Consider the following 16,644-nt stretch of genomic DNA (forward strand, 5'->3'; position numbering starts at 1 on the left):
AGTGAAAGGTTATTCAAAAGTATCCTAAAAGATAAATATCATAACTCCAAAACACAGTGGAGGACATCTTAACTCTTAGTAAAAATATTTTTTCTAATAAAACCATTCTGTTTTCATTTTTTCTCCTGTGATAAACTATATTTAAACCAACAATAAGAACACATATCCCTCTCTGCTCCTACAAGACTAGAAGATATTTAATTTTCACTAGAAAATTGTATTAATACATTGAGGAATTTTGTGGCCCTTTGTTCAGTTGCTGCTCCAAGGGTGCTAAATCCCATCCGTTTATCTTCTATGTTAAATTTATTACTGTGTTTGACAGAAAAATGTATTTCTTTGTATTAACTGTCTCTTTGATTTTGCACCTCTTTTGACTTTCATCCCTTTAACCAATGTTAGGCTTGTAAATAAGGACCTAGAAGGAATCGGGCATTGATGTTTGAAACATTAGTAGTGTTCTAAATTAATTACAAGATAACTGAAAAGTACATAAATTCTCCCACCATGAAAGGACATGTCCAACAGGTCCAAAATAGCCCATTGTGACTCAGAGGGGGACTATCAGGTCAGCCTCCACAGAGGGCACAGGTCCAGGAGATTACTTTATAAAGTAATTGCCTTTGGTATGACCTGAGATGAATGAATACTTGAAAGTCAGCTGCTCTGGGTACATTAACTTTCACGCTTACTTCTCAGTTGATAACTTTAGTTGTCTCATCCATGTAAACAAACGCATGCACATAACAATGGAGGGTAGAGAAACTTTATTCCTCATTTTTCATGGTAACACAAGGAAACTAAATTCTTTTGGTGATTTTTTTTTTTTTTTAATTAGTTCCATCTTTTGTGATATTGACCAGTCTCAGTCCAGCTATACCAGAAATGTTTTTCAACCCATACAATCAAAACAAAGTGAATGATTGGTGAGCATTTTTGGAAGACCAAATTCACAGGAGTTAAATCCAAATAGTTTTTTACCATAACTAATCATATATTTAACCAATTTCCTTGTAATTTGACTATAATAAAAATCTATTAAAATATTTTTATATTATGACATAATATTAAAATGAAGCGTTTACTTATTTAGTAGAGCTATCCATCCTAGTTACACAATATTCACCAATATACATTTAATATCCACCATACTAGTTACTAGTTTTTTTTATGCCCTAAGGATTATCCCATTTTTAAAACCTTTAATTCTCATGATCATTCACTAGTTTTTCATACAAAAGTGTTATCCCCATTTAAAGCCATAAGTTAAAAATAAACAAAACCTTAAGAATGGTATTAGAATCACACACTTACAGTCTGTGATTTTGAGTGTCCTCTTGACTTCTCCACTTCCTGATCCCCCACAGCCATCCTCATCGTCACAGTCCCCGCTGACCTGGTCGACGCCACCACCACTGCCCATGGGAAGGTCCCACTTGTCGGGTTTGGGCGACCTACCCTGTAGCAACTAAACATGAATAGAGCAAACATTTACTAAGAGTAAATTCAAATAATCTAAGAATGCTATTCAGGAATATATGTAGAAATTAGGATTATTCTCTTATGTGGGTCCACTATTTTGATAGTGGGTCCACTTTACCAAATCAAGTGTATAAGAAGAGTAAAAACTACTGAAATAATGATAAACAATGACCAAAGCCTTACAGACAAAAGGGCTATGATCTGAATATTATCTCTGTGCTAAAGCTTTGGAAAGCAAATGAAACCAGGTCTTCTTTCTGATGGAGAGTTTGCCTAGAGAATCCTTTGTTTCTGAATAAACAATGTTTAAGCGTGATAAACTCCAACACAACACGACTTGCTTTCAGTATACTGGCTGATAATATTGTGTTGTTTTTTTTAAACCAACAATCCAAAATTTCTCAAATAGTAGATTACCAAAAGTGGTACTATTGTTCAGAAAAGATTTAAAAATTTAGAATTTTGGACATATACATTTTTAGATTTAGTTAAACTTTCTTGGATCAAATACATAGTCGAATTCATATAGCACAGAACTGAACCTTGGAACAAAGGACTTAAGTTCTACTTCCATTTCTAGAAATAAGTTAAGAAATTTAACCAACTTCTTGGTTCTCAAGTATTTCATTTACTTTTATGAGCAAAATAGATGGAATAGACATTTTCCCTAGAGCATGGGAATGCTGGTAGTATTTTTTGAATAATATTATAAATGCTCGAATTCCTTTTCAAAAAGTTGATGTTATAAATAATAAATAATAGAACATTTTACTTAATGCGAAAGCTGAGTAAAATGATCCAATATATGATAGTTATCCCTCTAAGGCAGTTTTGGAGAACACATGACCAGGCATGAGCACTAGAGGGTACTGCTATATTATGAATGAAATACACCTCTGCTGAACACTTAATGGTCATTTAAATTTTCAGAGTGCTTTATGAAAGTATTACAGTTGTTACTTCTAAGAAATTTTCTATATAAGGATATTGATTAGCAGGCAATAATTAAACACACAACCCAAGAAGAGCATTTCATATTGAAAATCAAAGTGTGAAATATTCTCAGTATACTTAAGACAAATATGTTTAGCACTTAAAGAACATTTACACTAAGCAACTACACTTTGACAATTTATAAACTTTCAAAATTAAAAAGAAAAAATGGTTACAAATTCTGAAATATTACAGTTCCTTAAAATGTATTTTCCCTAACAAAAATAAAATGTTAGAACAACTTGACAATAATTTAAAAATTCTTCTCATAATTTATTTCTATGGATCAGCATTTCCCAAAATTTATCACTAGGTATTACATTTAAAAAGAGGGCTTCCTTCATGGTCAAGTGGATTTAGGCAACCTTAAGTTACTATGTTTAATGCACTGATGTGCAGTCTTATTCCTGCAGGGCAGATACAGATACATAACAAAGCACATACAGATTCAAAATCCAAAAAAGGAAAGGAAGGGTATTATTTTATAACATTTAATACCACTTGTTATTTAGCATAATCATAAAGGGCTTGGTCTCTGAGGTCCAACATACTTAGATTTGAATCCTGATTCTGACATATATTTACCATGAAACATTATGCAAGTTACTGAAAAACTAACTCAGTTCCCTCATATCTAAAACAGGGACAACAATATGCTTAGGCCATCTTTTTATTGTGAGAAAAAATATACATATAGTACTTTGCATAGTGTTAGGACATTAAAAATTAATATATTTTCTTATTACTTTCTACTTTATTGTAAATTTTATTACAATATTACTTAAACACCCACAACACATTAATTGAAAGAATTATTTGATAAAGAATTCAATTACCTGACTTAGATTAAAATTTTTATAAGTATTACCTGATAAGTACAACAAAAGCCAAACTTTGCAGTGATGTGTAATTCCCTTTTGCCCCTGACATTATTTCCAACACTTTCCCATTTAAACTTTGTTTTCCCTTTACTACCCTAATTATTATTACATTTTATTGGTATCTTGGCAAAGCAAAGATGGAAGCTCGGGAACACCTACAATATATAAGTCACAAAGACCCAACCCAGTGAGTTTGAACTAAAAAATGTAAACAGAAAGATAGTGCATGTAAAACAAAACTTACTATTTTAAGAAATTGGTTGTGGTTGAAAGCAATTAAATGTCTTAATTGTCAGGCAATGATTCATTTATTTACCATGACTGGCAAAGAGAATTGAGAATGTATTATTTTGAAAAAAACTTTGTTATGTTTTCTACATTTCTAGATCACTGAAGATCTAAGAAACATCTAAGACACATGAATTCACATTTTTTAAAAAAAGAACTGTACAAAACTATATTTCAATTTAATTTAAATATTTGTGGTGGGCAGGATTGTAAAATAGGCCCCAAAGTTTCCCACTCTAGTCCTTGGACTGTGAATATTATGTCACTGTCATATCCACTACATTACATGGCAAAAGGAAATTTGCAAATGTAATTAAGGTTATTAATCAGTTGATTTTGAGTTCATCCAAAGGGAGATTATATAGGTGGACCTAATGTAATCACATGAGTTCTTTAAAAGCAGAAAGTTTTACCTGGCTCTCAGCAGATGTCAGAGGATTTGAAGTTTGGGGAGGGAGGAAGGAGGATTGGACTTTAGAGATCATGCTGTTGGCCTTGAGGTGTAAACTTAGATGCAGTGAGAGGCCCCATGAGGGATTCTGCCAAAAGTCCTGTGGCCAGGAACTGTACTAGTAACCTCTAAGAGCTGAGAGTGATCCACCTTACAGCCAGCAAGGAATCCAGCCCTCAGCCCACAACTGAATTCTACCAACAACCTAGCTGAGCCTAGAGGAGGGGTCTCCCCCTAATCCTCCAACTGATTCAGGCTTCGCCAGCAACTTGACTTCAGGCTTGTGAGACCCTAAGCTGAAAGTCCTGAGCAAGGAGCCCCCTGAGCAAGGAGCCCATCTGGCCTTCTAAACTATGGGACTATGAGTTAATAAATGAAAGTTTTTTAAGCTGCTGCATGGTAACTTGTGCAGCAACAGAAAAAGAATACACTCTCTAACCTCCAAATGTGCCACATACTTCTTGGGAAATGTTTTTGTCTAGTCTCTTTTGATTCTCTAACATATTCCTCAGAACAAAATGTCAACATATCCATAAAACAACACCTTACTGAGAAGATTATGCCCTTGGAAATAAGCTATCAGATTTTCCCTGTTCTCAACCTTTCTGTTTCTCTGCCTTTTCACAATCCCTTTCACTGTTTTTCCAGGTCTCTGAGCAAGAAGTATAATTGTTTCCTATGATCAACTTATCCATACATATCCACAATCTCATCTGACCCATGCTCCCAGGATCCCAATAATCCCGTCCTCCTCTAGTAGGGTCCATAGCTCTGTCTTCTCTGAATGAAGGTTCTGCCTTACAATGCTCATTTTCTCACTTTTCAATTATCATACATCCACAAATGTTCATTCTCATTCTCACAATTATAATAGAAGTTAACATAAAAATTTCCAAGAAATTTCCAATCAACAAAAACAATAGGATTTTCACAGTAAGATCTTTATTCAAAATCTCATGACTTTTGGACTATTTTTATTTCTCCTGAGTTTGCTCATTTTTCTCCACACATCAAAAATAAAGATGTTTCAATTAACAGTGTAAATTCTCTGAGTTTTTGTTGTTGCTGCTGTTTTTTAATAAAATAAAATAAAAATTTTAAAAATCCTCTGTTCTTTTTAGTGTCTTTCTGGGAACGCATCCTGATAGATTGTGTTCTCATCTGTATACAAATTACACTCAAGTCTTTATTTGCAGCCCCTGTTACTCTGTAGTTCATCTCTAAGCAGTGACTGGATATAAAATGAACTCTACCACTTTGTATATTAAAATAGAACCATTTTTCTTCACTATTAAGGTACCACCACAACTTATCTCCCCAACTCACTCAGTGCAGTGGACATCAGTCTCTCCCTCCTACTACCACCAGATTATTTCCCCCTAATCAGTACTTCACCATGTCATCTCTCTGCCTGAACATTCTTTGTGACTCTTTACTATCAAAGACCACTGGTTCCCAAGATGTGTCTGGAGGACAAATATCAGTCCAGATAGATGAGTTACAGGAAGAGGTCTGGTGGTAAAATGCTTGAAAAATTCATAGTATGGCCCCTTTCTGATACCCATGAACAAAGAACTCATGAGGAATTTGACAGGAAGCATTTTTGTTTAGCTGTGTTTCACCTGTCATTTTCCAAATTTACATAAGCAAATTAACCCTCCCCTCACTCAACATCAATTGACATACTTTTGAAATGAGGTCTAAAAAAAAAAAAGTCAAATTTAGCTTGCAGTCAAGGCTCAGTATAATATACTTTTTAGTTTTTATTTTGAAATATGTTTCTTTATTGATTTTTAGAGAGAGAGGGAGAGAGAGATAGAAACATCGATGAGAGGAAACATAGATCGGCTGCCTCCTGCACACCCCCTACCGAGGATTGAGCCCACAACCCGGGCATGTGCCCTGACCAGGAATCGAACAGGTGGCCTCTGGGTTCATAGGTGGACACTCAATCACTGAGCCACAGCGACCGGGCTAGAATATACTTTTTAAAGAAATTATGTCTCAACACAGCTCCCCAGCACCCAAATTCAGCCACACAGCATTGTATCTTTTTCTCACAGAAACTGTGCAAATTTATAGTCTATAATTTTGTTTATGATTGTTTTATAGTCTCCTCACTTCCAATTCCTGTTTTCCCTCCACACAGAATAACCCCTTTGCTCTTCCTGAACTCATCACATTATACCTAATTTTAAGTTTAAACTCAAATAACTTTTGCTCCAGTCCATACATATTTCTCTGATCTTTTAAATCTGTGTGAACCATTCATTGACAATTAACTCTTGGGGCATATTCTGTGACATTCTGAATAATGGCAAGTTTCTCAAAGACAAGATCATGATTGAATCATTTTATACTCCCCATCATGACCATAGAGATTTCCACATTGTCTACGATAAATAAATATGATTTATTTTAACTTTAAAGTTAATTTATTATATTTACCCTGTCTTCAATGCTCTTTATATCTAACTTAGTAAAGGTTTTTCTCATTTACTCAAATCTTCAGAGGCCATATGTTCTAAAATAACTTTTGGATTTATGCTTATTGACTGGAAGATGGATTCATTATTCACTCAATGACATTTATTGAGCACATACTATGCAATGTATATGTATTTTGAAAGGTATACATTCCTATAAATGAGAAGACATGGTTTTAGTTCTTAACAAGTGCTCAGTATATACTTTACCTTAAATTTGGCATTCATGAATATGTAATAATATAGAATTAAAATAAAAGAAATAATCTGAAGTTGGATAAAAGGAGAAACAGACTAAAGGTTTAGTTTTGTGATCCCACTAAATTATTTTTCTGTTTAATTCTAAATAATAAATAAGTCAAAAACAATCTTATTCCTAAGTACCTGGAAACATCTAAGAAATTATTTAAACAAAAATTTGACATTAAACTATCATGTTAAGAAATATTTCCCTAATATATCTGTTTGCCATACTAATTTCTATAAACTAGGAAAAAAGGGGACATTCCAATTACCTTTTTAAATGAATTTGTAGAAATCTTTTCAAATAATTGACTTGTGCAAAAATATTTTTTTCTAGAGTATGGAGAGAACTTTAGCTTAGAATTGGGGTCATCAGGTAATGAAATTCGCCCTGGTTCTTTCAGGGAGGATCAGTCATTTCCAGTCCTCTCCTCACCCAATATCTCACCCAGACAGCATGCAAATCACCCCCCTTCCCCCCAGGTCTGTTGGCTTCACCCAAATGGCAAGTGTTATTTCACATTCTACTCTGGAACCACTTTCATCCAAAAGGAGCCCTCCCCCTCATGTCTTCAATAAAACAAAAAGGTTTCCACATGTGCCCATTCAAAGGAACATTCACCAACAAAATGACTATAGAATGATAATGAAACCAATTTCTATAAATGTCGCATGAAAATCTGTATTATTACAACAGACACACTCATGCCACATCCTGTAACAAAGATCTCTTCATTTCCCTCACATACATGAATAGCTGTTGAATATATTCATAAAATATAGAACAGATAGCAACTTTTTAAAACTTAAAACCCCAAGTGAATTTAACATTACTTCCCTGGGCTTACAGTTTTTGCACCTATAAAATGAGAGAGAAAATATATATTTGGAAGGTTTTGTGAGTGATTATTTTGGTTAAATTATGTAAACTGCTAGCATACTGTAAATATTCACTATTATCATTATAGCCAGTAGGAAATTATATTGCTGATTCTGTCTTTGAAGGAAGGACAGAACATATGGGAGGAAAAATGTCCCCTTTCCTCCTCACCCTGCCTTAGCTCTGCCTAGTCTGCACACAGGTAAAGATGATGGTATTTTGAACACTTGAACCCTGTCGTGAGGTGCAGAAAGTCGATCAATGATTCTTACACATTTATAGAACAATTACTTTATAATAAAGGGCTTGATTTGAGTCCCAGCCACACATTGTGTGCCTTTAAGCAAATCACTTAGGCCCATTAAAAACCATTTTGTCCTACTGAATAATAATGCATGGGAAAGCCCTTTAGAAAGCACTATGCTCATTTACAGTGTCTGTGCAAGACTCTGCATCCATAAAACTGAGAAGCCAACAAAGTGAGAAGAGAGTGAAAAAAACCAACAACAAGTTTTAGGGCGTTCCTCAATGCCATGCAATTTGTACCCTTAGCCAATTAGCTGAAAATAGTCATGTTTGATGACTGATGCTTCCTGCTTATGCTCATCGGGGATGCTATCTTGGAGAATGGGTTTGGTGGGTAGAATATCTGATGACTGTAAGGCAAATGTATTTCTTTCAGCCGGTGAATTAATCTCTCAGTAACTGGCACTATCCCACAGTTGCAAAAGCATTTCAAACCAATAAAACGTGGCAATAGGTGGGTCACATACACAACGTGTTTGCTGTGAAAGGAAAACATATTCATCAAATTCAAGAATCTCCAAATGTGAGAGTGATTAAATGTGCTTCAAAATCCTGTACATAATGATACATTTCCCAAACATTTCCTCCATCCTCTTATAATCACTCACACAGATCTGCAGGAAGGAAAGGTGTTTAGAAACTATCCCTCATCATGTGTGTACCTCTAGTCATTTACTCCAACATAGGCATAGCCAAGTCTGCTTTTTTATGACTTTACACTATTGATGAGTATATGTAAGTGAAAATCAAAATGTTGACAGAGAAGTTTCAAACCAGAGAACTAAAGATATAGAGAAAAAAACAGCCCTGTAATTTCACTTCATTATTAATAAAATATCTCTAAAGAATACATTTTAAGAATAGACTGAAAATAATCCCTCATACACAGGGTGGGGCAAAAGTAGGTTTACAGCTGTGAGAATGTGAAACACAGAGTTTATTCTTGTATTATTACTTATTATTGTGTTATTTTCAAAACAAACAACTGTAAACCTACTTTTGACCCACCCTGAATATACATACATATATATACATATGTATGAATTTAATGTTGCTATAAAGCAATTAGAATCTGCACTTTCATAAATTTGTCTGAAACCTGTAAAGAAATATATGGGAAATAGGAAAACAACAGAAGCTCATAACATTTTAAAATTAGTACTCTGATTCAAAATTTCTCATGATGTGTTTTTAAGCTATCTCTGTAATATGTCTCAAATGAGACCTTTAACAAAAACAACACAGATTCATAGGTACAGAGAACAGACTGACAGCTGTCAGAGGGGAGGGGGTCAAGGGTCTGGGTAAAAAAGGTGAAGGGATTAAGGAAAAAAAACCACCTCATAGACAGACAGCAGGAGGGTGATTACCAGAGGAAAAGGGGGGTAAGGGGAGGTAGAAGAGGGGAAGGGGGGATAGTGGTGATGGACGGAGACTTGACTTGGGGTGGTGAACACACAATATACAGATGATGTATTGTAGAACTGTACACCTGAAACCTATATAATTTTATTAACTAATATCACCTCAATAAATTCAATTAAAAAACTATACACATGCTCTCATTATTGTTTTGCAATGTAACTTCCCTTTCCCCAAACCTCCAATTCTCCCATCTCCAACCCAACACACCCCACCCTATTTTTACCTTTCTCACTATTACGATCATCTTTTACAATTTTTTCTTATACCAAACTTTCCCAAGCTCCCTCTCTCCAATTTAGAAAATAGTTTACCTACAAAACCTACCACAAATCTCTAGATTTTTATTTTCAAAAGCAGCTAAACCTTTATAGATTATTCTACCTGAAAAGCCAAACAGGTTTTACAATATGTCACATTATGTTAACTTGACCAGGCACGGAAGTCATATCTGTGGGATTTCTTGTTGGCGTTTGCTTAAGTTGGAGCTTTCTGGTCTTGGCTTCTGTTGCACCAGCCATTTGAAAGGTCACTGTTCTGTTGGCATTTGGTTTATGCAATGCAGTCTAGTAATTTATAAAAGTCTTGTGATTTTGTAAATGGAATACTGCACTTAGAAAAGGCTTACTACATTTACTCTCTGGCCTGTGATACTGCAAAGAAATCATTTGCTCTTGTTCCCCTAATAAAATTCTGTATGTCTCCCTGCCACCATGCCTGATCCTCATGTCCGACTGAAAACATGGCCAGTTCCGTCTTCTGAGCTGTCCTACCAAAAGCGATCAGGTAAGTTTATAATTAATGTCTCCCAGTCCAAACTTCAAACTAGACCTCACAGGAGAGTTAAAACTAAAAGATAACAAGTTAGTGCAGGCCCGGCCGGGCGTGGCTCAGCGGTTGAGTGTTGACCTAGGATCCAGGTGATCACGGTTCAATTCCCGGTCAGGGCACATGCTCCATTTGCGGGCTCGATCCCCAGTTGGGGGTGTGCAGGAGGCGGCCGATCAATGACTCTCTCAGCATTGATGTTTCTATCTCTCTCTCCCTCTCCTTTCCTCTCTCTGAAATCAATAAAGATATATTTAAAAAAACACACAAAAACACAAGTTAGTGCAGGAGTAAAATGGAAATAGGGACATATTTATACCTCAAATAGAATTTAGAAAAATAGTGGGACCAAAAGAGGAAGTGTGCACACCAAATATTATCAGTTCTCAAGTGGCTCTTGAAAAACATCTATGTAGAATCACTCTGAGGACCTGAAAAGAACTGTGAGTAAAGAAAAAAACCTTTATGCTAAGACAACCCCTGAGATAATGTCAGGGCCTTCTATAAAAACATCTGTGCTAAGTTCCCTGGCAAGGCTCAGAAGATCGCTGAGCAGAGCAGGAGCAGAAGCAGGGACGCGTTGCGAGTGCGCAGTGCACAAGGACCCTGCCGCAGGAGAAACACGAGGAGCAGGGAAGTGGAGGCTATGAGTAAGCTGCAAACAAGTAACATGCTCAATGGAATGAGTAGATGTGGAGAGCAAATTTCTGAAAGCCAAACATTTTATTATGCAGGACATGATGTATAGCAATTATACTCCCCCACAAAAAAAGAGAGAAGCATTTGTTATATGGCTAGCTTACTTCCAAGCTAAATTATTAATAATTTTCTAAATCATTGCCACATATTCACCAACACACACACACACACACACATACACACACAAATCACATATACACATTGACAGCTACAGATATGAAAGGACAGAAATCATCCAGGTTTCCTGCTGATCCAGGTTAGCCTATAATTGAAATTGAAGAGCATTCTAAATAAGAATACACAGATATTAAATAATTTCTCTGTTTTTTCATTTCTTAGGTACAGAGTAAATTTTTATTATCCTTGGTATGGTTTATCACTGAGGAATAATTTTTTCAACATGTCCAAAAGCCTGCATCTCCTTAGTTAGGTCTTCCTATGCATGAAGGATGCTCAAACATGCACCAAGGTTATACAGACTAACAGGCAGATTTGTCCCAAGTGTACAGTTACTCGTGTCCTGCATTTCCTCGTATACAGCCTCTGCCTGGCATGGGTGTCAAAGCAAGGAAAGGCACTAGCAATCACCGATGAGAACACGCCTAGCCATTTGCTTGCTTATGCCAACTCATCTTGCTGACAATGAAGGGAACAGAAATTAAACTTCCCAAATCAAGGATGTAACAAAACTGAACATCTACTGCTCCTCGGGAAAACAAGTGAAAGTATTCCAACACAGAGACGGATGGACGGGGGGTGGATTCTAGACAATTCAACATCATCTGGTAAACCAGGCTTCTGTTAAACATACACTATAGGCGGAAAGCAGGGCCCGTATTACGAAGACTGCTTTAACCTTACATACATATTCTGGTTAATGACACAGACAGCATTAATTTTCCATGTTACAAAGGGAGTGGTTTTCTTCCTCACCTAAATTTTGCCTCACCTGGTGGCTCAGTCATAAAGAACAGGACTGGCAGCACTAGCGTCTCAGTGATCCACACTGACAGGAGGGGGATGTCATTGCTACAAGAAATATGGGAATTAGCATTATCCGTTACTAACCTAGATTAGTTTCTTTGCCATTTTTTTTTTATTATCTCAATGTATCTAACAATAATAAAAAAACTTATGTCATTCCACTGTTATGCGTTGTACTCACTGTCCTTGAACCATTTATCTGCATAAGACTGATGTCATGGAAAGAGAGAAAATAAAAAAATAAGAAGAAAGGAAGGAAGAAGGAAGGAAGAAGGGAGGAAAGTGGAGGCGGGGGGAGGGGGAGGGCACTGATCCTGAAACATTGCCAATGCAAGGCGTCCTGATTATAAAAGTTTTTATTTGTTAATTCATCAAAATTTCCATTGCCTTTTTGAAAGAAATATGACGGATGACAAATTCTTTCAAACCTGGTTTTGGCAACTCATCTAGATTTCCTTCATTGGCCAGCTGTGCAGAATTCATTCTCAAATGCTCTATTAAAACATTCTACAGAAGACTCACCTAGAGTTTCCCGGTCTATTAAAGGTTCAGTTCCAAAGGAGCTCATTCTGATCCCATTTAGTATGACACTCGTGTGTATGCCAGATGGCAATGAGAGTTATAGCTCCACAAATGTCACTCTGATTTTCACCTTTGCATTGGAATTCCCTTAATCTAGCTTTCTTTATATAAACTATAAAAATATGGAGAGAGAGATGCCAAATGAGGATTAAGGGGATGTGATTTTACTAAATATTCTAGAAATAATTTGAGGAAAATGGGTGAAATTTGAGGCTATGGTTGTCTTGAGGAGGGTTAGGTGGGTATTTGACTGAGAGTCTAAGCCAGATTCTCCTATTAACTATTGAAATGTGCAACCTTAAATCATTTAACCTTACTGTTCCCAAGTATTTCAGCTGAAAAAACAGGAGGCTGAAAGTTCTCAAATGTATTTTATAGCTCTCAAATTTTAAATTCTAACATGTTTCAAGCCATTCTAATATGAGGAATAGGTATTATATCATGAAGGTTATCGCAGCCCTCCTTGACCTCCATTTCAATTCCATTCCTTTTTTATGCTGGATTTAACTTTTGGATTAAAAAAAAACTATAGTATTCATTTCTAATGAGTTGAATTGTGCTTCTGACAAAATATATGTTGAAGTCCTACTCCCCAGTACCTCAGAATGTGACCTCATTTGGAAATAGAGTCTTTATAGAGGTAATCAAGTTAAAATGAGGTCATTTGGCCGGGCAGGTGTGGCTCAGTGGTTGAGCGTCCACCCATGGACCAGGAGGCCATGGTTCACCTCCTGGTCAGGTCACATGCTAGGGTTGCAGGCTCGATCCCCAGTAAGGGGCGTGCAAGGAGGCAGCCATCAATGACTCTCTCTCACCATTGATGTTTCTCTCTCTCTCAAATCAATAAAAACATTTAAAAAACAATGAGGTCATTTGGGTGGGTGCTGATTCAATATGATTAGTGTCCTGTTAAAAAGGGGAAGTTTCAACACAGACAGAATTCACAGGGTAAAGACTATATGAAGAGACAGTGGTGAAGAGACCCTGGGAGGACACATGTGAAGGTGAGGACTGGAAGGGGGCAGCTACATGCCAAGGAATGCCAGTGATTGCCAGTCAACCATGGGAAGCTAGGGGGCAGGCATGCAACCGATTCTCCCTCGGGGCCCTTAGGGGAACCAAGCTTGCTGACATCTTGATATCAGATTTCTAGCCTCTAGAACTGTGACACAATAAATTTATGCTTTTCAAGCTACCTAGGCCATGGTGTCTTGTTACAGTAGCCCTAACAAATGAGTACAAAGTTACATACTAAAAAGTGCATACATTCTAAATGTACAACTTCAAGATTTCTTTTTCATTTTTAACAGTTTTAAATATCTTTAAGTGTACTATTAAGTGCCATTAATTACATTTGCAATTGTACGACTATTGGCACCATTTTCAGACTTTTTCATCACCCCAGATTTCCTGAAACCATTAAACAGTAATTCCCCATTTCTCCTTCCTGCCAGCTCCTGGTAACCTCTATTGTATTTTCTATCTCTATGAATTCACCTGTTCTGGGAAGTGCTTGTCAGTAAAATTATACACTTATCCTTTTTTTAAATTGATCTTCGAGAGAGGAAGGGAAGGGAGAGAGAGAAACATCCATATGTGAGACAGAAACATCAAACAGTGGCTTCCCCTGTGTGCCCTGACCAGGGATCGAACCTGCCACCTTTGGGTGTACAGGACGATGCTCCAACCAAGTCATGTGGCCAGGGCCATACATTTATTCTTTTGTGTGTGGCTAATTTCACTTAGAATAACATATTTTTTCTCTATTTGTTGGGTTGACATTGGTTAATAAAATATACAGATTTCAGGAATATAATTCTATAATACATCATCTATATATTGTACTGTGTGTTCACCGCCCCAAGTTCCCTTCCATCATCATTTCCCCCCTTTCCTTTCTTCTCCCCCCCTTCCCTCTGGTAATCACCATACTGTTGTCTGTCTCAATGAATTTTGGGGGGATTTGTTTGCATAATATCTTCACCTGAAATCAGCCACATGACCCTATAGATGTATCAGAAGTTCATTCTTCATTGCTATATTTTATCCTATTGTACCAGTGAATCTTAATTTAATTTTCCATTCTTTTGTTGGTAGACAATCATGCTGTTTCAAGTGTCTGGATTTTATTATTTTTTTAAAAGCATTTCTGTGAAAATCTCTTACATGTGCAGTAGGTTTTTAAAAAAGGTAAATATTAGAGGAACTGGAGATTGATCTCAGGAACGTCCCTTCACCTGGGGCAGGAGAGAAGCCATCAGATGGAGCATGCGCCAATGAAGACCTTAGTGCCTCAGAAACAGGTTTTGTTCCATCATAGGTTGAAATTCTGTTAGAGATTCAAATTATCCCAGTAACTTCCTAGCTTTATGAATTTTGCCAGAGATAACATTCTTCAGTGGTCTTGGGAGCATTTGTGTTTTTCCCACTTTAAAATTAAAAAATAGCTTTTTATTATTACATAAATGATTCATTCTCATTATAAGATTTTAAGCAATACAGAAAACCTTCTGAGGTTCAATCAAAACTTGATATATTTCAGTTTTGAATGTCCATCCCAGTGTTCTTACCAGTGTTTATCTGGCACTTTGCCTTTGTCCCTATACCAGGTGAGTGCGCTCAAATAGTTGAAACATACTTGGGTGTATTTGTCATTTCAGACCTATGTCTGGTATTTAGATGCTTCGTTTCACTGTGTGGACTCAAGAATATTAATCTTTAAGCTACTGAACCCTGAGCAAAATTATGTACATGCCTGGTTCGTGAACTCTGTTTAGTAGAGCCCTATTTTTAGGTCTATTAGTATATAATCTGAACACCCAAAAGAGCCTGGGAATTTAAATAAATTATTGCTTTTTACCTCATATAATTTAATTTCATATTATAATAGCTAATATTTTTATGTAAAAATGAGGCATTAGTATCTTTTGATATACATATATTCCAGGGGCACCATGAGAGCTGTTTGCTTTTGGTGCGAACTGGTTTCCTTTTAATGCAGCTCTCATCTCCCCAATCTTTCCTTCTTTTCCATGTATTCGCTCTCTATGAGTTTTTAGCTGTTCACCCAGGGTTTCCTAGAAGCATGCAATTTGCCTTTTCTTCAATCATAAAACTTTTTCAAGTAATATTGCCATTTCCTCTGTACAGTTGATTCTAAGTATTAGGAAAAAGAATATGACCAGCTGATTAAACAGCTTTTCTTAAGGGTTGGGTTGAAAAAATAAGTATCCCTCCAAAATTGCACTTCAATATAAAAGGAGTAGATTGCCAATTGAAAGCCATCTAGGCACCATCACTGACTCCTTCTTTCTTTCTTTCTTTTTAAAATATATCTTTATTGATTTCAGAGAGAGGAAGGGAGAGGGAAGGATGAGAGAGTCATTGGTCAGCTGCCTCCTGCACGCCCCCCACTGGGGATCGAGCCCACAGTCCGGGCATGTGCCCCGACCTGAACTGAAAACACGATCTCCTGGATCATCGGTCGATGCTCAACTGCTGAGCCACACCGGCCGGGCTGACTCCGCTTCTATATTGTCAGTTATAACTCTAAACCGCCAGGATAGTAACAATAGAAATGGGAAGGAGAAGTCTGTGTGTGTGTGTGATTGTGTGTGTTCAGCTATTTGAATGCAGTCATCTTAAGGGTTGACTGGGAAGGATTCATTTCCAAGCTAACTCACATGGTTGTTGGGAGGATTTCGTTCCTTGCAAGCTGTTAGACTGAGGACCCCCCCTTAGTTCCTCGCCAGGTGGACCTGTCCATTAAGCACCTCGAAAAGTGGCAGCTCTCTTAGCACTGCAAGTGAGCAAGAGGGCAAGAGAGACTGACCGCAAGAGAGGGAGAGTGCCAGCAAGATGCAAGTCATAGTTTTTATAACCAAGTCACAGAAGCAACATTCAATTATTTTTGCTGTATTATGTTCATTAAAAACAGGGCATTAGGTCGAGCCTACAGGAGGGAGAGGGGATCACACAGAGCATGGATACTAAATGGTAGGATCACTGAGAGCTATGTCAGAAATTGCCTATGACTCCATCCCAAATAATTGCCCACTTTCGTCTTCCACTATTATGCTATTTTTCTTCGTAAAATACTTAAATGAAGCTCAATCGCCT

The 16,644-nt window shown here is 36.8% G+C and overlaps 1 protein-coding gene across 2 annotated transcripts in view; it reads right to left on the reverse strand.

Annotated features, from left to right (window-relative positions):
- The window catches only part of GPC5 (glypican 5), a 1,124,783-nt gene that overhangs the window by 555,081 nt on the left and 553,058 nt on the right, over positions 1-16,644 (reverse strand). Inside the window, exons 7-8 of one of the 2 annotated variants that reach the window (XM_087814275.1) lie at positions 1,315-1,468; positions 128-418 (exon numbers count right to left, since the gene is read on the reverse strand). In XM_087814275.1, coding sequence (XP_087670401.1) covers positions 399-418; positions 1,315-1,468 — 174 coding nt within the window. In that variant the 3' untranslated portion in view covers positions 128-398. Of the gene's footprint in view, positions 1-127; positions 419-1,314; positions 1,469-16,644 lie in introns of those variants that run through there. The other variant, XM_016224145.2, reaches the window with a different exon arrangement.

This window comes from Miniopterus natalensis, chromosome 2 (assembly GCF_054644295.1).
Source record: "Miniopterus natalensis isolate mMinNat1 chromosome 2, mMinNat1.hap1, whole genome shotgun sequence".
In the NCBI taxonomy this organism is placed as follows: domain Eukaryota; kingdom Metazoa; phylum Chordata; class Mammalia; order Chiroptera; family Miniopteridae; genus Miniopterus; species Miniopterus natalensis.